A 26942-nucleotide genomic window follows, 5' to 3' on the forward strand; every position below is an offset into this window, starting at 1 on the left:
GGGTCATTATGACTTCTCAATACGCCACACATCGGCCAAGCTACAGTAGTGTTTGGAGGCAGCTAAACAAAGAGGGTTGAATTGCATTCTTGTTAGGCACCCCAGGCTCCACATGTAGCAGGTATAATCACAAGTCATCTGGATTAGTCTCAATAAAAAAACTTGAATGAGGGGGAGGAGTAGAACTAGGGTAATAGAGGTTCAGCCAAGAAAAAATAGTCAGGCAAGCTAAGCTGGAGTCCAGCTCATGGGAGGGGGCCAGTGTCAGGCAGTAAGCCAGGATCCCACAGAACTGAAGTGAGAGTTAGGCAGAGCGGTATGTATACTGATGAGAAGATGCTTTGCTCAGAGAGTCTTTGCTTGTAGTTTCCTTTTCTGCCCCCCCCCCCCCCGCCTTTCTTCCTTCTGCCCTCAGTGTCATTTTAACAGAAATACTCAGAGCCAGACAAGGGTACGTTTCAGCTAAGGGAAATGTTATGAGCAAAGGTAAGGTTGGCTAAGGTGTGTTCCAGGGATAAAGAAGTGTTCTTTTCTTATGGAATGAGGGAGGTGGGCATAGCCAGGTATTCTTCCATGTGCTGAATAGCACTGGACTCAAAGCACAATCCACAGTATATTGGCAAGCATCAGACTAAATTGGGTGAGGGACACAAGTACCTTGCTTATTCTATTGCCTGAAATCCCATGGAGGAGGCAAAATGATAGCTGAGGAAAACTGAGGAAAGAGCTGGTTAATTCTTGGTTTTCAGTAGTGCTTAGGAAGGAAGGACATAAACATTTATAAGTGTCTACTGTGTGCCAGGGTAGCTAGGTGACACAGTGGATAGAATCCTGGGCCTGGAATCAGGAAGATCAGAGTTCAGATCTGGCCTCAGACACTTACTAGCTGTGTGACTCTGGGCAAGTCACTTAACCCTGTTTGCCTCAGTCCCTAAAATGAGCTGCAGAAGGAAATGGCAAACCACTCCAGTATCTTTTCCAAGAAAACCCCAAATGGGGTCATGAAGAGCCAAGCACGACTAAAATGGCTGATCAACAAGAACACTGTGCCTGGCACTATGTTAAGCCCTTTGCAAGGGTTAATCTCATTAGATCCTCACAACAATCCTAGGAGGTAGGTGCTATTATTATCCCCATTTTAGTGTTCAGGAAACTGAGGCAGACAAAGGTCAAATAACTTGTCTAGGACTGCACATGGCTAGTAAGTGTCTGAGGTTAGATTTCAATTCAAATCTTCCTAACTCTAGGTCCAGAGCTCTATCGTTTATACCACCTTGTTACCTCTGGGAACAGTTCAAAGGCTTTCATTCTCCTATCACTCTGGGAGCACCTTGTAGGCAGGAACCATGGTTTTCCTCTCAGATTAGTAGCTCACGTGTGGGAACACTATCTTTTCTTTACTCTATGTATTATCTAACCTATCACCTGACTTTATCTACAAAGAATGCTCAGTGTAGAGAACTGACTAATAAAAAGAGTGCGTCAGGGGTTGGGGCCATCTGATGTTTGATATTAATGAAAACATCCTTTAGTACAAAACAATACTTGGATGAAACGGCTAGAGTCCCCGTCCCCGTAGTCCATTCATACTAGATAGAATTGGAGTGAGGAAGGACACTATTCCAGGAACCGTATTTCAAAATCAACCCCCTTTTTCACTAACCTCTCTAGACCCATCGCTAAACCACTAAAAATCATCCCCCATTCAGGAATTTCAAAATGAATCAACCAGTGAATTCAATGGAAATTGGATAGCCAATTTAAAGACATATATATATATATATATATATATATACACATATAAAGACATATATACATATATATACATATATCCTATGTCCTTCTTTACCTGCTTTGAAGGATTTCCATGGGATTTCCTGTTTTATGAAGAATTCTGAGTTTGTTTATTGCAAGAAACAGGGTAATGAGGTAAAAATATCTTTGAATGGAGGCATCTGTGAGCTCACTAATCAAATCAATGGTACCATGTAACCATTATCCCTAGAAAGACCCTATTAGTTGAGTGCTTTTTGGATAAACTCATCATCCTTGTAACTCCCCAGAAACCTCCTTCCCTGGACACTACTACTATATATATTATCTCTATTAAGATATAATCTCCTTGGGGGTAGGGGCTGTCTCACTTTTTTATTTGCATCCCCAATGAGGAATTGGGTTTGCTAAAAGGATGGCCATGTGGCATTCAAGTTAGAGACCCTGGCAACGCATAAGATAAAAAACCTTTGGTGACTGATGATGATCTCTGATCCCAGGTACCCTCTAGCTTAGGAGCCTTCTCACATATCCCCTCTTCTCTCTTTCTCAGATCACGATGAGTAGATAACGGTGCCCCAACTGACCATGGCTCCCTGGAAGAGGAGTCGTCATGGCCTGGGCTTTCTCTGCTGCTTTGGGGGCAATGACATCCCTGAGATCAACCTCCGGGACAACCACCCGCTGCAGTTCCTGGAGTTCTCCAGCCCCATCCCACCTGCGGAGGAACTCAATGCCCGCTTTGCAGAGCTTGTGGTCAGTATCTTCTGAAGGTAGTAAAATGGGAGGGGTAGGGTAGAGTTCCCAGGGCATTAGGGGCATGGGAGGCTCAGTGTTAGACTGTGAAGCAAGAATGTGTAGAAGAAAGGAGAGGAATATGGGGGATAGAGGGAGAGGGAGAAGGACCAGGAAAAGGAGTTAAGTGTGTTGAGAGACAGAGGAATATGTTGGATATAAATAGTGTCCAAGGGCCTGGGTTTGAATCCCAGCTTTGCTACTTATTAGCTGTGATACCTTGGGCAAGTCACTTAATTTCCCTGGGCCTCATTTTCTTATCTACAAAATGGATTAGATTGGCTATAACCTCTAAGGTACCTTCTAGCTCTAAATCTGTGAACCTGTAAGTAGAGAAAATCAGAGAGACCTATGTGAGAGGGGATATACACTCCCCAAACCCAATTCTGGTCTGCTATAGGTCCCTTCAATATTGTTAGAAGCGTGGCGCTAACCAGTTGGAGGAACTGAATGGTTCCCCTTGGAAATGAGCCCTTTCACTGGGTACTGGCTCCTACTTAGCCCTGGGCTATATGGTGGCAGATGACCTGGACTTCTGGGAAATCATTCAGTTACTAAACTTGAAAAAACTTCCTAATAATTGAACTCTTGTCTTTTCTTCTCTGTGTGTGGAATTTCCCGGGGACTCTCTGCAGGGTCCTCTGGGTATGTTCATTGCTGGCATACCCCACAGGGCTCTGAACTGGGAGAGGTTAGCTAGAGAAGATGAAGGGAATGTGCATTTTGTGGTTGGATACCCTGTTAAGAAGTATAAGGATTTTTCAAAATCCAGCCAGCCAAGGGGAGGATCTAATAGCCCCACTTATTTTTCAGAAGGCAAGAGACCTGGGTTCTGTTACCAACTCCAACCTCACTCACTGCTCCTCTCAGTCACTACCTTATCCTGAGTACCATCTCTCTATCTCTCTATCTCCCTATATTGGGCACTGATAAGAAATTAGGGGCAGCTAGGTGGCACAGTGGAGAGAGTGCCAGGCCCAGAGTCGGGAAGACTCATCTTCCCGAGTTCAAATCTGGCCTCAGACACTTATTAACTGTGGGACCTTGGGCAAGTCACTTAACCCTGTTTACCTCAGTTTCCTCATCTGTAAAATGAGCTGGAGAAGAAAATGGCAAACCACTCCAGTACCTTTGTCGAGAAAAACCCAAAATAGGGTCATGAAGAGTTGGACACAACTGAAATGACTGAACAACAACAAAAAAGAAATTAGTAGAAACAGGAAATATAGTTCTGTTCCTAGGGAGAACACAGCCTATTACGGAGAAAAGATCCCCATCCTTGTTTAGCAAACAAGATCTTCCCACAGGAAGCCCCCAGTTTAATAAAGGAGACAGGAAAGAAACTCAGGAAATGGACACAGGGGCTGGCATAGAAATATCAATACAGATTAATGTGTTTATAATAAGACCTTGATAATCCATTCTATCAAAAGAGAATGTCATATGGACAATCCAAAGTCATTTATATTTGGCTTTGAAATATGCTTCTTTTTGAATATGAACATGTTGGATCTAGGAATTTGTAACATTTCCAACAAGGAATGAAGCTACTTCATAAAGGCTCAGAGAAGCAGGAAGGATTTCTTGCCTTCCCAGCTGTATTGAATGGTGGGAATGACAAGCATCAGGGTAGCGTGGATGAAGCCCTCATTAAACTCTTGGTTTTCAGGCTCATACCTTTCCTGAGGGTAATCAATCTATCAATAAACATTTATTAAATACCCATTATGTACCAGGCACTGTGATAAGTACTGGGGATACAAAAAGAGGCAAAAGACAGCCCCTGCCCCCAAGAAGCTTACAATCTAAAAGGGGAGATAGTGTGCAAACAAATATATACAAAGCAAGCTATATACAGGATAAATAAGAAAATAACAAAGGGAAAACATTGGAATTAAGAGGGGTTGAGAAAGACTACTTTTAGAAGGTAGGATTTGAGTTGGGAAAATAAATCCAATATTTTGGTTTAAAATAGTATTTTAAGTTAAAAGACCACTTTTCCATTGGAAAAATAATTCAATTCCACTCACAAGCATTTATTAGGCCAGACATGGTAGAGAACGCTTGTAGTCCTGGCTGCTGGGGAGGCTAAGGCTGGTGAATTGCTTGAATTTGGGAATTCTGAGGTATAGTAGGGCAAAAACCAATCAGGTGTCCAACACCAATATGGTAAGCCCTGAGAATGGAGGGCTGCCAAGCTGACTTGGACTGACCAAGGAAAGGTGAATAGCCACAGGGCAGAAATTAAGTAGGCTGAAGCTACAGTGCTGATCAGTGGTGAGATCAGGCCAATGAGTCGTCTCTATATCTTCCTGATAGCATCTTGCCGTTCTTCATTTGTACATGCAATCTTCCATGCCTTGAAAGGCCTCCTCCCACATCTCTTGCCTGTTGAAATTTTTCTCTTCCTCCATATCCCAGGTCAGGTGCTTCAACCTAGAAGTGATTCCTTCCTCCTCAAATAAAAAAAAAAAACGGTTTGACCTTCCCTAATCATATTCTAACTTGGATTATAATTACTTGGTAACATGGAGAGACTCCGTCTCAAAAAAACACAACATTCATTAGATGCCTTCTCAGTCCCAAGCACTGTACTAGGTGCTAGAGTTTTAAAAATGAAAACAGTCCCTGTACTCAGTGTACTGATTCAAACAAAGAACTTCTTATAATGTTTTTTTAAAAAGCCTTAATGAATCAGATTAGTTTTCTCTGTCAATAAGCAGTTAGAAGATAGCATGCCAGAAATGAAAAGAAATTCATAGAATTCTCTTTTGGTTCAGTTTAGCTCAGTGAACATTTATTTAGAGTCTAATATGTGATCTTGGGCAAGTCACTTAACTCTGTTTGCCTCGGTTTCCTCATCTGTAAAATGAGCTGGAGAAGGAAACAGCAAACCACTTCAGTATCTTTGCTAAGAAAACCCTAAAATGGGGTCATGGAGAATCAGATATGATTAAACAACAACAGCAATAAAACATGCAAAGCAGAGTGCTAAGTATTGGGGATTTTTTTAAAAAAAGGATGAAAATGACAAAAGGGCTACCCTCAAGGAAATTACCATTTATAAGGGGTTAAGACAGAGTGACAAAATAACTATAACCCAAGTTAGAATAATATGACATATGATATGATATGATATGACAATTATATTTTGATTTGATTTGAGAAGGAAAGAATCATTTCTAGGTAGAGGGAAGGCTAAAGTACCTGACCTGGGATAGGAAGAAAGAGAAAAATTTTCAACAGGCAAGAGATGTGGCAGGAGGTCCTTTGAGGCATGGGAGATTGCATATACTACAGCAAAGAGGCAGGATGATATTAGAAAAACGTTTGCCTAAAGAATGAGAGTGCTTGAAGGGGAGTACTTTGAAAGAAGGCCAATAGTGTTAAGTTAGAGACAATTTGCATACATCCTTGAATGTCAGGCTAAGAAGTTTGCATTTGATTCCACAGACAGTAGAGATATGTGTGTATGTGTGTATATCTATATGTATATATATATACATATATAGATATAGATATACATTTATTATAGAGTCATAGCTGTGTTACTTTGGTGCATCTGTGGTGGTTGAGGAGACCAGTAAGGTGGCTATTCCAGTCTTCCAAACAAAAGGTAACAAGAAATTGCATTAGAATGGCATTAGGATGCTAAAGGGATGGAGAAATGCAAGAGACCCTCTGGAGGTAGAATCAATTGGATCTGACAATTGATAGGATGTAGAAGGTGAAAGAGGAATAGGAGGGAAAGAGAACTCTGAATTTTGGAGTTTGCATGAATGGAATGATGTGGCACTGCCATTAATGGTAATAGGGAGGAAAGAGTGACAGTTTTGTGGAAAAGTTGATGCATTGGGGACCTGTTGAGTTTCAGGTGTCAGTGGGACATTCAAGTGAGATGTATCATCGTTTAGACAATTGATGCTTGTCTGACATGTTCAGGGAACAGAAAGAAGCTGAAGACAAAAGTTTGGGAGTCATCTAGACAGAGGTGACAATTAAAGTCTTATGAGCAGATGAGATTGCCAAGGAAGAGGAGAGTAGAATGCCAAGGACAGAGCTGTGGGGGATGTCCAAGTTGTGGGCAGGAGGAACCAGTAGAGAGTGAGGAGTAGTCAGAGAAAAAGGAAAACTAAAAAATAGCATTGTCTTGGAATTAAAGAAAAAAGAAAGTATCCAGAAGAAGGTGGCATTGGTTAACAGTTAACAGTGTTGAATGCCACAGAAAGGTCAAGAAGGATGAGGTCTCAGAAGAGGCTGCTGGATTTGAGAATTAGAAGATCATTGGTGATTCTGGAGTAAATAATTTCAGCAGAGTGGTGAGGATGGAAGCCAGTTTGCAGGGAGTTAGGGAATGAATGGGTTGTGAGGAAGTCGAAGTGGGCAGGAGCAACAAAGGACTTTTTAGGAAGAGGAGAAGGGAGACAGGCTTTTTTTTTATAAGCAAGTTAAGTCAACAAGCACTTACTAAGGACCTTCTATGTGCCAGGCACTGTGCTAAGCACTGGGGATACAAAGAAAGGCAAAAACAGTCCCTGTCCTCATGAGCTCACAGGGTAAAGGGGAAGACAGCAAGTAAACACATCTGTACAAACAAGATATATACAGGGCAAATTGGAGGCAATCTCAGAGCGAAGCCGCTAAAATTATGAGGAACTGAGTATGGCTTCTTGCAGAAGGTGGGATTTTATTTGAAACTTGAGGGAAGCCAAGAGTTAGAAATAAGAAAAGAAAGCATCCCAGACATGGAGGTTAGCCAGTGGAAACGCATGGAGTCAAGAGATGGAGTGTTTTGCGTTTTGTTCAAAGAACAGCAAGAAGGACATCATTACTAGATCACAGAGTACCTAGAGGGGAGTAAGGTATAAGAAGATTGGAAAGGAGGGCACCTAGATGGTGCAGTAGATAGAGCACAAGCCCTAGAGTCAGAAGGACCTGAGTTCATATGTGGCCTCAGATACTTACTAGTGTGCGTGACCGTGGGCAAATCACTTAACCCCAATGGCCTCCAAAAAAAAAAGAAGAAGAAGAAGACTGGAAAGGTAGGGAAAAGTCAGGTTACTGCTTTAAAAGCCAAACAGAATCTTGAATTTTATCCTAGAGGCAATAGGCAACAACTAGAGTTTATTATAGAAATCATATTATATATATTTATTTGTAAATTATATTATATATTTATTATATATGGTTAGACATGTGCTTTAGGAAGATTTATTTTCTAGCTAAGAGGAGGATGGATTTCCATGGGGAGAAACTTGAGGAAGGGAGACCAACCAGCAGGCTGTTAATGGTCCAGACTTGAGTTGATGATAACCAGTACCAGGAAAGTGGTAGTGTCAGAGGAGACAAGGGGTGTATGAGAGGTGTTAGAAAAGAAGAAACTGCCAGGGAGAGCAACCAGTTAAAGCAATAATGAAAATGAGAGAGGAGAGCAGCAATTGGTGATAAATGGGGGCAAGGTCCCAGAAGAGCCATTTCTTCCTCTGAGCCTGAAAGTGAGGAAAGGATGAGAGAACACAGAGCTGTAGTGAAGATGCTCCTGTGTGATGTCTTTGGGCTTTTCAGTAAAGGATGGTCAGGTCATTTGCTGGAAGCTGGGTTTAGGACCTTGATTTAAAATGATGAAACTGGGGCAGCTAGGTGATGCAGTGGATAGAGCACCGGCCCTGGATTCAGGAGGACCTGAGTTCAAAACCGGCCTCAGACACATAACACTTACTAGCTGTGTGACCCTGGGCAAATCACTTAACCCCATTGCCTCGCCAAAATATCAAAAAAAAAAAACCGAAAAACAAAACCAAAACAAAACAAATAAAATGATGAAACCGACTTTAATATAAGTTGAATATGGACGTGCTACCACTCTGGTACAGGCCCTCATCACCTCACTCCTGGACTACTGGTCTCCTGCCTCAAGTCTGTCCCCACTCCAGTCCATCCTTCACTCAGCTTCTTAGCTCCCTAAAGTTCCTGTCTGACTATGCCACTGTTCTATTCAGTAAACTCCAGGGGCTCCCTATCAACTCCAGATCAAATATAACATCTTCTGTTTTGCATTCAAAGCTCTTTATAACCTGACCCCTTCCTACCTTTCCAGTCTTCTTATACCTTACTCTGTGATCTCTGTGACAATGTTCCCCTTACTGTTCCTAGGAAAAAATACCCCCTCTCCTGACTCTGCATTTTCACTGGTTTCTAAGCCAAGAATGCTTTCCTACCTCATCTCTACCTCCAGGTTTTCCTGAATTCCTTCAAGTCCCAACTAAAGTTGTACAAGAACCCTTTCCTGATCTTCCTTAATGCTAGCATCTCCCTTCTGTTGATTATCCACAATTTTTCCTACGTATAGTCTGTTTGTACAGAATTGCTTATATGCTGTCTCCCCAGTGAGCTCTTTGAGAACGGGAATTGTGTTTTTCCTTTTTTTGTATCCCCAGCATTTACCATGGTGCTTAGAACATGTTATTGTTGTTATTGAGTTGTTTTGGCTGTGTCTGCCTCTTTGTGACCTCTTTTTGGGGTTTTCTTGGAAAAAATACTGGACTGGGTTTGCCATTTCCTTCTCTAGCTCATTTTACAGATGAGGAAACTGAGGCAAACAGAGTCAAGTGACCTGCCCAAGGTCAAACAGCTAGCTAGATTGGAACTTAGGTCTTCCTGCCTCTGGGCCCTGCACTCTATCCACTGTTCCACCTAGCTGCCTGCATGGCACTTAGTAGATGCTTAATAAATACTTACTGATTTATTGATTGATTGAAGTGCCATAGGGATTTAAATTATTGAAGCCTCTTCTGGTTGACTGATGAGTTTTGGAGGAAGAAGTAGGGGAAGAAAAGACATTCCTCTTAGTGGAATGTTTCCCATGTTCTAAAACTATAAAGGGACAGGTGCTAAGGGAAACCTCTGCTCCTTCTTCCTCCCTAGTCTGACATGAGAATTAAAAGTGAGTAGATATGAAACCATTCAAGAAGAAAAAAAAATCAGTATAGAGAGGAGGGTTTTCTTATGCCAGCTCTCAGAAGGAAATGTCACATAGGTGTTTGGTATATTCCCTGACAATTTTTGTTTATTCTTGTGCTTTAGAGATACATTGACGTAGACTTAGCCCAGAGTCTCTTGGAGTGTTCCAAAAAGACATATAGACACAGACAGTAAAAAAATAACATTAAATCAGGACATAAATATTGTGAGGTACTTATATGGTGTTCAGGTCAAAGAGAGGGCATTTTAGGAGTGGAGTAGGAGGGAAACATGAGGGTTGTTTATATGATAGTGGAAACATTGGGGAAAGAACTACGCAAAGTTCGTGTTTGGACTAAGTATCATAAGGGCAAATGTCAGCAGGAAGAGAAAAACATTGAACTAAAACTCAGAATTTACTGAATCCAACCTTTTGTTATTTGTTGTTGTATCTGTCACTGAGTAGGCATGTGAGCTTGGAAAATCTTCAGGGATGGGGAACCTTTGGCCTTGAGGCCACACGTGGACCTCTAGGTCCTCAATTGAGGTTCCCCACTTCTGTGTCTAGCCGCTGGCATCTGGGTCCTTTTCTGCAGAAAGGCACGGTTGGGTTTCATCAGGGGTTTTTAATTTTTTAGGGGTCCTGGGCCCCTTTGGCATTCCAGTGAAGCCTATGAACTCCTCAGAATGTTGTTTAAATGCACAAAATAAAACACATAACCAGTTATGTTGAAATTTAACTACCAAGATGTTTTTGAAAACAAGTTCACAGATCATAAATTAAGGGACCCTTTGGTAATCTTTATGGTCTCTTACCTCTGAAACTCTGTAATTAATCCTATAAGGCTTCATGGAGGAGCTGAAATTTCAGGACCTATTTGATGGGTAGACAGCTTGGTGAGCTAGATTGGAGAAGACCTTTTTTGGGGGAAAGCTGTAGTGAAAATTGATAGACAGATGTAAGGCAGTTGGATGAAGATGTAACCAAGAAGAGCAGACAAACTAAGCTGTTTTATGATGAGATATAGGGAATCATTGCATTTATGATGAGATATAAAGAATCATCTCAGATATTATGTAAGGCACTGTAACATAAAGACTCTGAAACTCCAAGCTAGGGGAAGGCTTTCAGACCTGATTTTCTGGGTCACAAGAGTCATTCTAAAACCCCATGCCATCAGGGCAATGGGAAATCAGGACTTGAGATAATGGGTAGGGGCCAGATTGATTTAGGATTTTGGGGATGGTGACTATTTGGAATTATGTAGACCCAACATTAACTCTAAGTATGAGAAGTAAAAGAGCTAGTATTGACAGCTAAGTGGAAGAAAAGCTTCAGTCCTTAAATAGAAAAAGATAGTCTTAGGGATCACTCTTAAGAAATGGAATGCATACAATATCCATGAGTGTTTCCTTTTACTTTTGAATTTATGTCTTTTGATCATATCCCTTGTTGTCTGCTAACAATTTCTCAATAGTTCTCCATTATCCAGAGGCAGCTAGGTGGTGCAGTAGATAGAGCGCTGACCCCAGAGTCAGGAAGACCTGAGTTCAAATATGATACTTACTGGCTGTGTGACCCTGGGCAAGTCACTTAACTCCAATTGCCTAAAAAAAAAATAGTTCCCCATTACCTACTGGATATCTTTAGGTATTGTAGTCATAATACCTAAGAGGAAATAAAATGACCTTTTTAAAAATATGTTTGATTTTTTACCAGTTTTCATTCCCTTAATAAATAATGTAAATGATTCCTTCCCACCTACCCTCATCCTACCATTTATCAGCATCTACATTCTGGCTTCAAACTATCTTTCCAGTCTTATTTCATGCTTTCCTCCTTCATGTACTCTACATTCCAGCTAAACTGGCCTACTCACCATTTCCTATTCTTGTCCTGTCCTCTCTGTGGCTTTGTTCAGACCATCCTCAGTCCCTGTCCTTAGAGAATTTACTGTCTACTAAGTGGCACCTTGGACCTTAAAAGAAGAAATTTCAACAGGTAGAGATGGCGGGGAGTCTCAGGGATGGAGGATAGCATGAATATGTCAACAGTGTTGTGGAGGTTGGAGGGGAGAATCTGGAAGCAAGAAGATCAGTTAGAAGATGTTTATAATAGTCTAGACGAGAGATGATGATGAAGACCTGAAGTAGTGTTGAAAGAACTAAGATACGGTTCTTAAGAATAAGCAAGAAAAGGCACTTAATTGTTCCTAGGTAAATATATATTCTTTAAATCTTACTCTGTTTGTTTAGGAATGTTTTAGCAGGTATACTGATTAGCAAATTTTATGCTTTGTTTTGATAGTTTTGTTTTAAAGAGATAAAGCATAAACTTAAACAGTCATGCAATGTTAACTGCAATTCAATCAACCATACCTTATGGGAAGCCAGGCTGTTTGATCTGTGATTCTCTGGTTTAGACACCACTGTGATCACTCATGATAAAAATCAGTAATCACACACTTGGAAATGGAATTAAATGAGCTGTAAGGATCCTTTGAAGCCCACTTTGAGTCCAGCCCACTCATTTTGCAGAGGAAGAAACTTAAGACTGAAAGAGGTTAAGTTACCTGCCAAAAGGTCATCTAGCTAAGCAAATGGTAGAGATGGTAAAGTGAAAGGCCCACCTCAATTTGTGCCTTAGCTTTTCCATAAGTCTATCACTCAGAAGGATTATTCTGTTCTATTGTTGCGAGGAAGGAATACACATTCTCTAATGGTGAGGATTGGGTCAAGGGGGAATATTTAAGAGTGGGAAGACATATAAATATAGATATACATATATACACACATGTGTGTATGTGTGTGTGTGTGTATAAAATTAGTCTGAGAAGTGGGTGAGCCATAACCTCCTGTGGGGCTGAATTTTGCAATAGATGACTCTATCTCTGACCACATTTTTTTGTTGTTTTTTCTTCGTCTCCCCTACAGGATGAGTTGGATCTCACGGAGAAAAACAGGGAGGCCATGTTTGCACTGCCGCTGGAGAAGAAATGGCAGATCTACTGCAGCAAGAAGAAGGTGCTGTCTCCACTCTTCCTACTGCCCCCCTTTTATTTCTAGTCTTTGAGGTATCAGCTATTGGGACAGAATTTCTTGTGCAAGGATATTCATCCATGCCATATAGGTCCATGAGCACAGGAAACACATCTATTGAGATCATATACTATGGATGGAGAGGCAGTAGATAGAGTGCTGGGGCAAGAGCCAGGAAGACTAATCTTCCTGAGTTCAAATCTGGCCTCAGACCCTTATTAGCTGTGTGACCCTGGGCAAGTTAACCCTGTTTGCCTCAGTTTCCTCATCTGTAAAATAAGCTGCAGAAGGAAATGCAAACCACTCTAGTATCTTTGCTGAGAAAACCCGAAATGGAGTCATGAAGAGTTGGACATAACTGAAATGACTGAACAACAACCACTGTGGATGGGGGTATGCAGGCCCAGGTTGGCAGGGCATGGGGAAGGAGAATTTCTGAAGCATTTTTGTTCCAATCAATCAACAATAATCATTTATCCCTTCTCTCAAAGAGCTTACATTCTAAAGGGGTAGACAAGTACATAAGAATGAATGAAACATTTTTTAAGTGCTTACTATGTGCAGAGCACTGTGCTGATCTCTGGAAATCCAAATAGAAAATTAAGATAATTCTTATCCTTAAGAAGCTCACATTCTAATGGGAGAGATAAATGGATGGATGGATATATGGATATATAGATCGATAGATAGAGATACCCAGACAGAATAAATACAAAGAAAATAAATACAAGTAGATTAGAATAGAGTGTACCAGCAAGTATTTGTGTGTGTGTAGGAATATCAGTAAAGGTTTTATATAGAGGATGGTACCTAAGCTACATTTAGGGGAAAGAGAAGGACTTTAGGTGGTGGAGGAGAGTAGAGAGTATATTCCAGGAATGAGGGATGGCCAGTGCAAAGATATAGAAAACAGGAGATGGTATTCCATGTGTGAAGAGTAGAGATATCAGTGTGGCTGGGTCACAGAATGTAAGAGAGAGAGTAAAGTCCAATGATTCTGGAACATTAGGTTGGGGTTAGGTTGGGCAGGGCTTTAAAAGTTGAACAGAGAAGTTTTTATTTGATCCTACAGACAATATAGGGAGCTACCAGAGTTGATTAAGTAAAGGAATGACATGATTAAATCTATGCTTAAGAAAAATCACTATGGCTTCTCTGTATTAGATGGACTGGAGTGAGGAATGACTTGAGGCAGGAAGGCCAATTAGGAGGTTATTGCTAAAACATCAGAGAGAGTGATGAGGGCTTGAATTAAGGTGATAGGTATTTGAGCATAAAGATGGAGTAGAGGGGCAGCTAGGTGGCACAGTGCATAGATCTCTGGACTTGGAATCAGGAGGACCTGAGTTGAATATGACCTCAGACACTTGACACTAGCTGTGTGACACTGGGTAAGTAACCTAACCCTGATTGCCTTGCCAAAAAAAAGAAAAAAAAAGAAAAAGGAAAATGAAAAAAGAAAATGAGATGGAGTAGAAACAGCAAAAACTAGCAGTTGGTTGGATATATTCAGTGAGGGAAAATAAAGAGTTTGAGGATAGTGCTAAATGTTCTACTCTTAAATTATTGAGCTTCACTATATGTTGTCAGGAGAACAAATACCAGTTCATCCCTGCTTTCATGGAGGGATATTCAGATGGCATACATACATTTTATACATACTCTTACCTTCTTTATGTAGGAAGGTACTACTGCATCCAAATGAGTAAAGTAATGAGCTCAGTCTGGGACTTAATTTGTTTTCATCTCTCATTAACTTTCATGGCTATTTTCTCTTTCTTTTTTCTATGTTTCTTTCCTATCTATTTCGTGGTCTCTCATTCTTCTTCCCTGCCTCGCTCCATATTTTTCTGTCTGTGTATTAATTCTTTTGCCTGTTTTCTCTCTTTCTGCCCTCTGTATTTGCATTACTTATCTAGCTCTGAGGAAAACATTTTGTAAATTGTAAAGCACCAAATGATTGATGTGACTATTTTTTTCTTCATCTTTGTGTCTTCTCATTTTCTGGCTTCCTTTCTTTCTGCAGACCTCAATAGTAGTCATAAGTGCATTAATGCCACCTTGGAGGGAAGCCTCTAAGTAGAATACCCTAGGAATCTGTTCTTGGCCTTGACTTGTTCAACTTTTTAAATTAGTTAATTGGGTGAGGCATAAATTGCACGCTCCTTAGATTAACTGACAAAAAGCTAGGAGGTATAAGCTCCGTATTAGATGGCAGTCAAGGACCAAAAAGATCTAGCCAGACTGGAACAATGGACTGAAACCTATAAGACAAAATTTAATAGAAATAAATCTAATATAGAGAAATGTAAAGGAATAAATGTTAAGCTCTGCATTTTACAAGTCACCTGAACAAGCACAAATTGGGGGAGTCATGGCTAGATAAAAATTCCTATGAAAAAGATCTATGGATTTTAATGAACTGTAAGTTCAAGCTGAATCAGTGTAAAACACCACCAAGGGAAAAAAAACTTAATTCAATCTTGAACTGCATTAATAGAGAGTGATGGTTCCCACATAGTGTGCCTTGACCAGACCACATCTATAGTATTTGCTGTATTTAATTATAGGTGCCACATTTTAAGGAACATGTGCATATATAAGTACATAGAATGTTTATATGTATATATATATTGATATATATGAGTTCATACAATATAATATAACATATAAGTTCATAGAATTAATTTTATATATGTATATAATATATATGTAATTAAATAAAGGTATTTAGAGAGGGCGGGCACCACCAGCAGTTGAGACAATCAGGAAAGCTAAGTGTAGAATCTTAGAGATGCATCTTGAAGGAAGTGGAGGATTCTATGAGGTGGAGGTAAGGAGGTAGTGCATTTCAGGCAAGGATGGAGGACCAGTGCAAAGGCACAATGATGATAGAGTGATGGATATGAGTTACAGAGAAATAGCCAGTTTGGCTATACCCTAAAGTATAGGAAGGGGAGGAATGTATAATGAAGCTGGTCAAATAGGTTGGGGCCAGGTCTTGAAAGGCTTTAAAAACCAAACAAAAGAACCTGTATTTCCTCCTAAAAAAACTAGTGGAAGTTGTAGAGGGAGAGAGATAGAGACAGAGAGAGACCTTTGTGCTTGATATAAGGAAAAACTTGATAAGAGTTAGAGCTGTCCCAAAGTAAGAGTTTTTTGGCTTGGAAGGTAGTAAGTCACTTAACACTGTTTGCCTCAGTTTGCTCATCTATAAAATGAGCCAGAGAAGGAAATGGCAAACCTCTCCAGTATCTTTGCCAAGAAAATCCCAGATGGGGTCATGAAGAGTCAGACACAACTGAAAAACAACCAAACAAAAAAGTCTTCTTTTAACAGAAGTCTTCAGGCAAAGGCTGTATGTATTTGGGAGGGGGGCAGGGAAACAGTTCTTGTTAACATATGGGTTGGACTAGGTGGTCCCTGAGGTCTTTTCCAACTCTTTGATTCTGTACCTTGCTCAAGGACACAGCCAGGCCCTAGTCTCCTGAGAAACATTTGCCTTTGGGGAAGAAAGGGGCCAGGGAGTTTGACATAACAAAGCTCCCAGACAGCATTTAATCTCAATATTTGTATCTTTGACAATATAAGCAGACTGTGGGCTCAGGAGGGACCTGGAGAAGGCATCAATAGCTCCTTAGTTTTTTTGTTGAGTGCTGCCTTCACCATGAAGACTTTCTAGAACGTTGCCCTAGGATGGTAATAGCCTTTTCCCTCCAACCTCACCTAATACTTTTTTCTGTAACTCTCTGAGACATTTATTGTGTAATAATATATACTCAAGATATTTGTGTCAGTGTCTTATCCCCTAATATTGCCCCCCCCCCCCAAATAGATTAAGTATGAGCTTCTTTAGAACAAGGACTGGATCTTATCTAAAGATTGTCTCACCTCCAGTGCCTAGTACTTTGCACACAATAGGCATTTAATAAGTCTTTATTGTACTGTATTCTTTTCCCAAACCATGAATCCCCAAGTCAAGTTCCTAACTTTCCATGAAGTTACACCAAATCTTTACTTTGTTTCAGGAACAGGAGGATCCCAACAAATTGGCGACCAGCTGGCCAGATTATTACATTGACCGGATCAACTCCATGGCTGCCGTGAGTAATCTCTTCTTGTTATTTCTGAGGAAGTCCTAAAGGTTTTCTGAAGAGATGCCTACCTAGGCTCCAGCACTGATAGTATCCAGCCCGTCCTCCACCCTAAACAGAATGTCTATCCCAAATCCTTCAAAGTGTTTTGTAACACTTACCCTGCCTTAGCTACAATGTCTCACATTTCTATAGTACTGATATTTTATAGTGTTTTATGAACCACTTTTACATAGTCAGTCAATAAGCCTTCATTGATAAGTGTTTCCTATATGCCAGGCACTGTGCTAAGCTTTAGGGGATTCAGAAAAAGGCAAAAACAGTCTCTGCCTTCAAGGAGCTTATAGTCTAATGGGGGAGACAACATGTAAATACAAGATAGATACATATGGAAGGTAATCTGAATGGGAAAGCATTGTCTGTGAGCTATCCTGGATAGAGAGAGGTAAGGGAGAGGGGTCAATTATAATAATAAAATCTAGCATTTGTATTTAAAGTTTACAATACACTTTTCCTATGGTATCTCTTCTTCTCCTCACACAACCCTATGAGGTAGGTGCTGTTATCCCTATTTTGCAGATGAGGAAGTTGAGGCTGAGAGAGAGAGATGAAGTGACTTGCCCAGGGTTACCCAATTAGTAAGTGTCTTCTGAAACAAACTTAGATTTTCCTGACTCAAAGTCCAATACTATACGTCCTCCACCTTGCTGCCTAGGGCCAAGGCAGGTAGACAGAGTGACCCTTCTCTCCCTTCCTCCACAAATACACCCATCCTCTTCCTTCTACCTGCTTTTCCAACAGATGCAGACTCTGTATGCCTTTGATGAAGAGGAAACAGAGATGAGGAACAAAGTGGTTGAAGACCTGAAGACAGCTCTTCGCACTCAACCCATGAGGTAATTGAGTCCTCTCCCTGGATCTCAATTCCCCTGGATCCAATTCCCTTCCCATGCCTTCACTTTACAGTATTGCAGTATCTTCTCCTTCCTTCCTCCCTCCCTCACTCCAGTCCACTCCAGTCTAGTTCCATTCTTCTCACTCTACCTCTCTTCATACCATTCCAACACATTCTAGTTCAGTTTACAATTCTTTGGATTTCTTGAGGAGCTGGGTAGCAGCCAAGGCTTAGGGCCCAGGGCTTAAGGGGTTGAAGAGGAGAGAAGCCTTAGAGGGAAAATTACAGTAAACCACAAATCCATGAAGGGCCATCTTGGGAGAAGGGCAGAGTGGCTATTTTGGTTCCTTTGATGGCTAGGACAATAGAGAGAAGGGAGCCAAGTTCAAGATGGAAAGGACTTTCTGAAAAAGGGCTAAGCCCCTACTAAGGGGTGAGGCAGGTTTCAGAGGCTCCTCTGGAGGATCTTGTAGACACCTTCCCCACAGCCAACCAACCAGCCAACCAACCAACAAGCATTTATTAGATTCCAGGCCTTGTTCTAAGTTCTGGGAATACAGAGGAGGTAAAAAACCAGTCCCTGTCCTCAAGGGACTTACATTATAATGGAGGAGACAACATGAGACTAAATGAGTACATACAAGCTATATACAGAGTAGATGCAAGGCAATCTGAGAGGGGGAGAAATTAGCAGATGGGATGGGGGTGGGGTGGATAGGAAAGGTCTTCTGCAGAGGAAGAATTTTGAGCTGAGTCCAGAAAGAAGCCTGGGAAACTAAGAGGCAGAGGTGATGGGGAAGAGCATTCCAGACATGGAGGACAGCAAATGCAAAGACTTGGAGACAAGTAGTATTATGTATGAGGAGCTATAAAGAGGCTGGTGTGAGGTAGGGCTCTTCCTGAGTTAAGAGGAAATAAATAGATAACTCATTGAATGAAGGCCAGCCTGAAGATTCTGTAATGCATGAATGAGAGTTTTCTCTTTTTCTGCATTGGACAGGGGGGCCAAGCAGCTGGGCCTGGCTAGAAAGTAGGGGGTGTTATGTCTGCCCTCTGTGTGATTTCCTCTACTGAGGTCCTTGACTCCTGCTGCCTTTCCTGTCTTCATATCCTTGAATTTCCAAGATATGTCTGTTTTCATATCTAGGGTGGCATAGATAGCAATAGGAGGAGAGACAGAAAAGAAAGAAGGAGTGAGAAGTGAGGGGCTTAATGAATAATCATAACCTCTGATTTCTCTTTCCCACTGAGCTTATTATGGGCAGAAGGGTAGGAAGGCACAAAATAATCATTTCCCCCTTCCAAGCAAGAGCACAGAAATATACAAATAAAGGTAAATATGCCTTCAGAAGTTTATTAAGCTAGCCCTGTTTGGAGAGAACCATCTAATTTTTTTTTTTAAGATTTCTTGAGGAGATGCTTGGGCTCCCATGGAGCTCTCTCCACTATCATATACCACATCACTCTGATAAAATCCTTTCAATTCTCTTATCTAACCATGTTGCCCTTCTCTAACAGTATCTTCTTCTTCTGTCTTTGAGAGAGGCAAAGGGGAATTGAGGGTTGGAGTAGGTAGCATTTAATAAACCTAATTACTATCCCCCTCACCAACATGGGATCAGTTAATCCACAAGCATTTCTTATATGCCTACTTTGTGCCATCGGAGGCACCATGGTACATGCTGGGGATTAAAAAAAAAAGATCAGTCCTTTCCCTCAAGGAGCTTACATTCTATCAAGGGAAATAACATCTATTGTTGGTTGTTGTCCTTTGTTCTCAAAAAGGACCAAAATGGCACCACTATGTTGGGGTCAAAGTACAGAACGTCTGACCATAGCTGATCAGACCAACACAAGCTTAGGAGGCTCCACCACAGGTTGGGCACAAATAGCCCATATAAGCATACAAAATAAATATAAGGTAATTTTGGTGGGGGGATCCTAGCCACTGGAGGGATTGTTGTATGATCTTATGTAAAAAGAGGCATTTGGGTTAAATCTTGAAGAGCACTGTGTCCTTCTACTGATTGCATGATAGTAAGAAGGACGGTAATTAGGATTACTAAATGCTATCTACATCCCATCCTCAACCATTTCTATAAAGGATGGAAGAAGATACTATTGGAGCAGGACAGAGAGGCTAGACAAGTAAATTGGAAAGACTTCATCAGAGTGGTATGGCATATAGTAGTGGAGAAAACTCCATGGGAGCCCAAGCATCTCTTCAAGAAATCTTTAAAACAAATTAGACAGCTCTTTCCAAATCTTAAAGGAACCTAGGTATTCTAAGAAGTAAATGTGAGGAAGCAGTACATTCCAGGTATGGGAAGCAGCCCATACAAAGAGACTGAAGATAGAAAGACACATGTAAGAATCATCAAGAAGGTCAATTTGGCTGGATTGTACAGCATGTGGACGGTAGTAATAGACCTAAAAAAAGGAGATTGGAACCAAACAATCAAAATTTATTAAGTGCCTACTATGTGCCAGGCACTGTGCTAAGTTCTGGGGATACAAAAAGAAGCAATGGGCAGTCCCTGCTCTCAAGGAGCTTACAAGCTAAAACCAGGTTATGAAACAGAAGGTTGCTATAGAAATGATAGGATGACAGGCGACTGATATGTGAGTGTGATGTACTTGGAATACAAATTAGACCTAAACATGGTATGAATGTTATATAGCAAATCAGTACTGAAAGGTTTCTATGCATACCAAATTGGTGCCAGTGGTAGGTGAGTATCAGGCAATAGATGTGAAAGAACGGACAGCTAGGTGGTTCAGTGGATAGAATGCCAGGCCTGGAATCAGGAAGACTCATCTTCCTGAGTTCAGATTTGACCTCAGACATGAACTAGCTGTGTGACCCTAGGTAAGTCACTTAACCCTGTTTGCATCAGTTTCCTTATCTGCAAAATGAGCTGGAGAAGGAAATAGCAAACTACTCCAGTATCTCTGACAAGAAAACCCCAAATGGGGTCACGAAGAGTCAGGCAAGACTGAAATGACTGAACAGTAACAACAACAAAATGTGAAATAATATGTTAGTGTACCTTGCCGGTTCTCATATTCTTTTCTTCCATTCCACACTGCTCCCCTTCTTCTCCCCCACCTCCCCAGATTTGTGACTCGATTCATTGAGTTGGATGGGTTGACCTGTCTCTTGAACTTCCTTCGGAGTATGGACCATGCCACCTGTGAGAGTCGAATCCATACATCCCTCATTGGCTGCATCAAGGCATTGATGAACAATTCCCAGGGCCGTGCCCATGTGTTGGCACAACCTGAAGGCATTAGCACCATTGCCCAAAGCTTGCGCACTGAGAACAGCAAAACCAAGGTGGCTGTGCTTGAGATCCTGGGTGCTGTCTGCCTGGTGCCTGGTGGCCATAAGAAGGTGCTTCAAGCCATGTTGCACTACCAAGTGTATGCTGCCGAGAGGACCCGCTTCCAGGTGAGGGATAGGAGAGCAATATGAAAGTCATGCACAGAACTACACAAGGATGATATCCAGGTGGGGTATGAGGGGTGTGCATCATAAACAAAGGGATTGGGGCAATGAGGAACCTTATATGGAAGGAAATGGGGCATGCATGGAGATAGAATATGGATAGATGGGATGAGGTACAAATGGAAGGTATTGTATAAAGAGTGCAGGGATACATCATCCAGGTGAGGGGAATTGGGGAAAAAAAGAGCTAATATAGGGAAGGGATGGACCAGAGATGTCTCTGAGAGGTTGACCAGGAAAACAGGCTACTTTTACAACTGTTGGTTAATAATAGTAACAATAATAATAATACAGATTTCAAAATATCCTGCAAAATTCAGCCAATACATTCTCTGGGTATCAGGAGATCAACAGTTGTGGACTACAATTGTTCTGATATAACATTGATCCATAAAACTTAATAACAGTGTTAATAGATGTTGCCATACCAAATATTCATAATCTCCAAGCAACATGGAACAAAATGCTCTCAAAATATAGAGACCTCATAGAAGAAATCAAAACCATGTGGGAGAAGAATATACATATGTACATCCTTGTATCAAGAATGCTTTCGTTGAGCCTCTAGACAGTGAACTCACATCCCAGTACTTTCATTCAATTACAAAAAAAGAGAGAGTTTTGTGCAATGGTCCCTAGAACATTAAATATAGAAGAATAGGAGCAGTCTAGCAAACTGTTCTGGGACTGATTTTATCTGAACCCTATCCAAAAAGATGAGAAGAATAAGTTGATAATAATAAGATGAGCAATATTGGTATTCATTTAGCAATTTACAGTTTGCAAAGCACTTTTACTTTATTATAGGCAGATAGGTAGTGCAGTGAATAGAATACTAGACCTCAAGTCAGAAAGACTTGAGTTTGAATCTGGCTTCAGACACTAGTTATGTGACCCTTATCTTTGCCTCAGTTTCCTCATCTGTAAAATGGGGCTGATAATAGCACCTGCCTCTCAGGATTATTGTGCGGATCAAAGGAGATAATAATTGTAAAGCACTTAGCACAGTGCCTGGTGCATTGTAAGTGCTATATAACTGTTAGCTATTATTATTAACTGTTATTATTTCACCTGAGCCTTGCAACCACACTGTGAAGCAGATATGCCAGATATTATTATCCTCATTTTACAGATGAGAAAAATGATGCTCAGAAAAGTAAAGTGACTTGCCCTTGGTCACAGCTAATGTTAAGGGTCAATACATTCCCCACTCTGCTGCCCTGATTTTCATTGAAATTAGATATTTCAAAGAATGCTCTGATATACCTGAGTCCAGAGTCCAGTGACCTTATAGAAGACCAAGTATCACCTAGAATTCTGGGCCACAGAAAACTGTCCAGGATCTCAAGCAACTGATATTTATTTGTATTCTTCTTCATACTCAAGGGCTGTTTAATACCCTCCCAACCTGACCCCAAACCCAGCACAGGCCTCTTTTTGGTTTTGTATATTTTTGGAGCAATTTCAAGTGCCTGCTATGAATAGCACCCTATATTAGGAATTTCAGGAAAGATACAAAAGAAATGGTTCCTGTGTTCAAGGAACTTAAACTCAGTTGGAGAAACGGAACACAGAACACAAACACATAAAAGAGTTTGATAAAAAAAAAATGATATGGCAACACTATATCGTAAGATAGGTGGCAAGAGGAGGTAAAGTCTTGGTCAGAATGAGTCAAGATAAGTTTTAAGAGAGGTTTTTAAAAAGGCAATGGGCAGGATGGGGGTGGGGGGACATTCTAGGAGAATAGAAGAGCATGAGTGAAAGCAGGCGTGGAGTCAGGGCTAGTAAGGTGCTAAGATCTCCTGTCCCTTCTCCTTTCCCAGACTTTGTTGAATGAGCTGGACCGAAGCATGGGGCGCTACCGGGATGAAGTGAATCTGAAGACAGCCATCATGTCCTTCATTAATGCTGTCCTCAATGCTGGTGCTGGAGAGGTAGGTCACTTCCCTCCCACATCCCTACACTCTTCCAGAGAACAGTGATCTCTTAATTAGATTCCTCCAACTTCCTTAGGGAATCCTGGGGTAGAGTAGGGAGCCAAAGGAGCGACCTTTGACTTCTGACTGGGCAATGTCTATCACCACCATCACTTTTAGAGAGTTTGTGTTAACTTTCTTCCTGTGTTAAGCAACAGAATTAAAATGTTGTTCAAGCACAAAGTACAGGTCAATTCTGTTACAATACATATGTCACAGATTTGGATACATCATAGGCCAGAGTCATGCCCTCTGAAATACGACTACTTGAAGTATCAGCCTGATAAAAGTAAAATATAAATAAAAAGTGAAATGTAAAACTGATGTCCCCATCTCCATCCTGGCACTATGAAGAGGGGACGGTCCATCATATTATCATATCTGCCATTGAAGTCAATCCTAATGGTTAGCATCAGCCATTAGTCAATTCAAGAAATAAGATCCTATTTATATGAATTTTGTTAATGTTAGCTTTTTGTTTCTTTTAAGCAAAAAGATTGGCCTTCATTAAAGCCATTAGAGTCAGTGAGTAAACAATTAAATATTTAGACTTCAAAAATCTTAGTCCATGCTAAATGTCTTGAATTTCACAGCACACATTGCTTTAAATGCTGTGATTGAGACTTAACTTCTTACTTAAACTAACAAGTAATTATTCTTCACAGAGCAAGTATAAACAGTTCTTCTCTGCTGTTAACATTAGTCAGAACAGGCCCAGAATAAAGTTAAAAATTAAATGGATCAAGACCAGTTAAATTAGGGGGGGCCATAGATAGGAAGGATAGAAGTTAAGGCACTAATGTCTCTTCTAATTAATCCCAGAAAATAGATGGATAGATACAGAGATAGAGAGATAAATGGATAGATAAATGGATGATGGATGGATGAATGCATGGTTGGATGGATGGGTGGATGGATGGATGGATGGATGGATGGATGGATGGATGGATGAATGGATGGATGAGTTAATCCAGGAAAATTTCCTGAGAGAGCAGAGAGATCCAAAGTGTTATTTGAATAATAGAAGATAGCCTAATGAGTTAACTAGAGCAAAGGGAGTAGATATAGGTTATTAAAATGAGAGAGTTTAGAGGGGAAGCCACATGAATCAGAAAAAAGAAAATGATCATATCTGAAGAGTCTAAAGCAAAGAGAAATCCAGAATGGGAGCAGAACAGGAGTTGAGGAGAATGTTGAAGAATGAAGAATTGGTGTTTATAAGGATACTGGAGAATAAGGGGCATGGATTAACCTTCCAAAAGAACTTTCTGAGGTGTTGGTGATATTGCTGCTTTTGAACTGGGTTCTGGAGATTTATATGACTATAAACTCTAAACCTCATGTTATCTTGATATCTTCTATTATATAATAATCCTTAGTGCTCTTAGATCTCAAGGTTAGAGCTGGTCCCTGAGACTGACTGAAGTCTTAGGAACAAAGCCATTAGAAAAGTAGCCATAATGTCGTTGAGAGTGGAGCCTCAGATTGTCTAAATGAAACAGGCAGCCTCTCCTCTTCTTGTTCCAGGATGGGGCTAGGGCATGTTCTCAGCATTGTTAGTCTTCCCACTCCCTTCCTTATAAATGACACCCCTAACCCAGTCCACCAGGACAGTGTCAGAAGTGTGAGAGGTTTCTGATAGTGGCTTATCTTTGTGATGTTGACATTACTCAGCTCCCAGAAGCCCAGAATGTGAACTAGCTTTGCCAGGTAGGCTAAGTCCAGGTTGCATAGATAATGCATTCTACAAGTATGTAGACAGGTTGTATAGGTAATATATTCTGTTATATAGGTAATACATTCTATATTCTGGTTAAATGGCTTAGAAGAAATTGAATAGAGTTTGAATTTCCTCTGTCTCTCCCCTTTGGGAGGGGTTTCCATGAGACTCTGTTACTTTTGGAGTGACTAAGAATATATATTACTGGAAGTGTTGTGCAATATTACAAGAAAGTCAAGTCTTCAGGCATTTATTAAGTGCCTACTGTGTACCAAGATACAAAAAAAAAGGCAAAAGCCCCTACTCTCAAGGAGCTCATACTCTTATGGGGGAGACAACATGCAAATAAGTAGGTACAAACAAGATATATACAATTTAGGGAGATTAGGAAAGTCTTGTTGTAGAAGGGGGAACTATGGCTGAGATTTCAGGAAAACCAAGGGGGAAGAAGAGAGAGTTATACAGGGAGAAAGTCAATGAAAATACATGGTTAGGAGAAGGGGCGTCTTATTTGAAGAATAGTGAAGAGGCCATTGTCACAGGATTGTAGAGTAAGAGAAGTAAGATATAAAATGTCTGGAACAGTAGGAAGGGGCCAGGTTATGAAGAGCTTTAAAAACCAAACAAGATTTTCTATTTGATCCTGGAGGCAATAGGGAGCCACTGGAATTTATTGAATAGGGGAGTGATGTGGGTAGACCTGCCCTTTAGGAAAATCAACTTGATGGTTGAATAAAGGATGGACTAGTGTGAAGAGAGACCTGAGGCATGGAGACCAACCAGAAGGCTATTTCAGTAGTTTAGAGGTAAAGTAATAAGTGGCTGCATCAAGATGGTGGCAGCATCAGAGGAGAGAAGGAGGAATATACGAAAGATGTCATGAAGGTAGTATTGACTAGACTTGGCAACAGATTGGATATGGGGTACAGTTTGGGTGAGAAGTGCATTAAGGGGTAAAGAAAGCATTAAGTGATGGTGGTTTTCTGATCCAGCTAATGAAATAAATGTTTCTATACTGATTCTGCTTCCTGTCCCTCTCCAACCCCATCCCAATTCCACCCCCGTCCCAATTATTTTCAAGGATAATCTGGAGTTTCGGTTACATCTGCGATATGAATTCCTAATGTTGGGAATACAGCCTGTGATTGACAAACTTCGGAGGCATGAGAACGCCATATTGGACAGGTAGCGGATAAGATGAAGGACCTGTTTATTTCAAAGTAGGAGAGGAGATCTAAAAATAATAAACTCAGGATGGTGAGGAGAAGCACAAAAGTACCAACCCAAGGAGAGTAGACCTAGAATAAGTATTGAGTATCTCAATTCATTTGTATTCATGAGTATCTGGGAGGGCTTTTACGAGTAAGAGGGACAGAGAGGGACTTATGGTACCCAGAAGCTAGACGCTTCACAATTTGGCCTAGTCAAGACCGATGGGTCTTTTAAAACCTCTTTAGTTTCTCTTCTGCTTGGCCATTTTCCTGTTTACTGGCCCTGCTTTCAGAGAAAAGTAAACTTTCTGCCCATCTATGTGGAAGAGGAAGAGAGTAAGTGTTTGGCTGAAAGGAGTGTTTTGATCTTATCTAACTTTGATTTCCTTGCTATGAGATACTACTCAGTTGTGACATTCTCTATCTTTTCCATGCCCAGGCATTTAGACTTTTTTGAGATGGTCCGGAATGAGGATGACTTGGAACTAGCCAGAAGATTTGACATGGTGAGGTCCACCAGGATGCGATTCAAACGCAATACACATCAACTCTCCAAATGGCTTCCCTAGAGGTCCCCAAGGGATGGTACACCAAAGTGGGCATTCTACATAGAGTATTATTAGCATTCTTGTTTCTAAGATGCTTACAATGTCCAGATTCTTCCAGAACCCTCTGTGGAATTAGCATGTGTCCACAGACTCAGGTCCTCAAAGGAAAGAAGGCAACCTTTTTTTTTTTCATGCTTTTTGGTGAGGCAGTTGGGGTTAAGTGACTTGGCCAAGGTCACACAACTAGTAAGTAAGTGTCAAGTGTCTGAGGCCAGATTTGAACTCACATCCTCTTGACTCTTAGGCTGGAGCTCTATCCACTATGCTACCTAACTGTCCCTAAGGCAACCATTCTTAAAGAGACATAGAATCAACTCTGTATTACCTATGGCTACTTTATGGATTATCAGTAGCAAATAC

At 40.9% G+C, this 26942-nt stretch overlaps 1 protein-coding gene across 3 annotated transcripts in view; it reads left to right on the forward strand.

The window, feature by feature from the left end:
* The window catches only part of LOC114053314 (disheveled-associated activator of morphogenesis 2), a 158173-nt gene that overhangs the window by 97070 nt on the left and 34161 nt on the right, over nt 1–26942 (forward strand). For all 3 annotated transcript variants that reach the window (XM_027876258.1, XM_027876257.1, XM_027876259.1), the window contains exons 2-9: nt 2327–2529; nt 12463–12552; nt 16596–16670; nt 17463–17557; nt 20674–21007; nt 22891–23001; nt 25845–25948; nt 26414–26480. In XM_027876258.1, the coding sequence (XP_027732059.1) occupies nt 2362–2529; nt 12463–12552; nt 16596–16670; nt 17463–17557; nt 20674–21007; nt 22891–23001; nt 25845–25948; nt 26414–26480 (1044 nt within the window). In that variant the 5' untranslated portion in view covers nt 2327–2361. The remainder of the gene's footprint in view (nt 1–2326; nt 2530–12462; nt 12553–16595; nt 16671–17462; nt 17558–20673; nt 21008–22890; nt 23002–25844; nt 25949–26413; nt 26481–26942) is intronic.

This window comes from Vombatus ursinus, unplaced genomic scaffold, assembly GCF_900497805.2.
Source record: "Vombatus ursinus unplaced genomic scaffold, bare-nosed wombat genome assembly UNPS02014811.1, whole genome shotgun sequence".
NCBI classification, from domain to species: Eukaryota; Metazoa; Chordata; class Mammalia; order Diprotodontia; family Vombatidae; genus Vombatus; species Vombatus ursinus.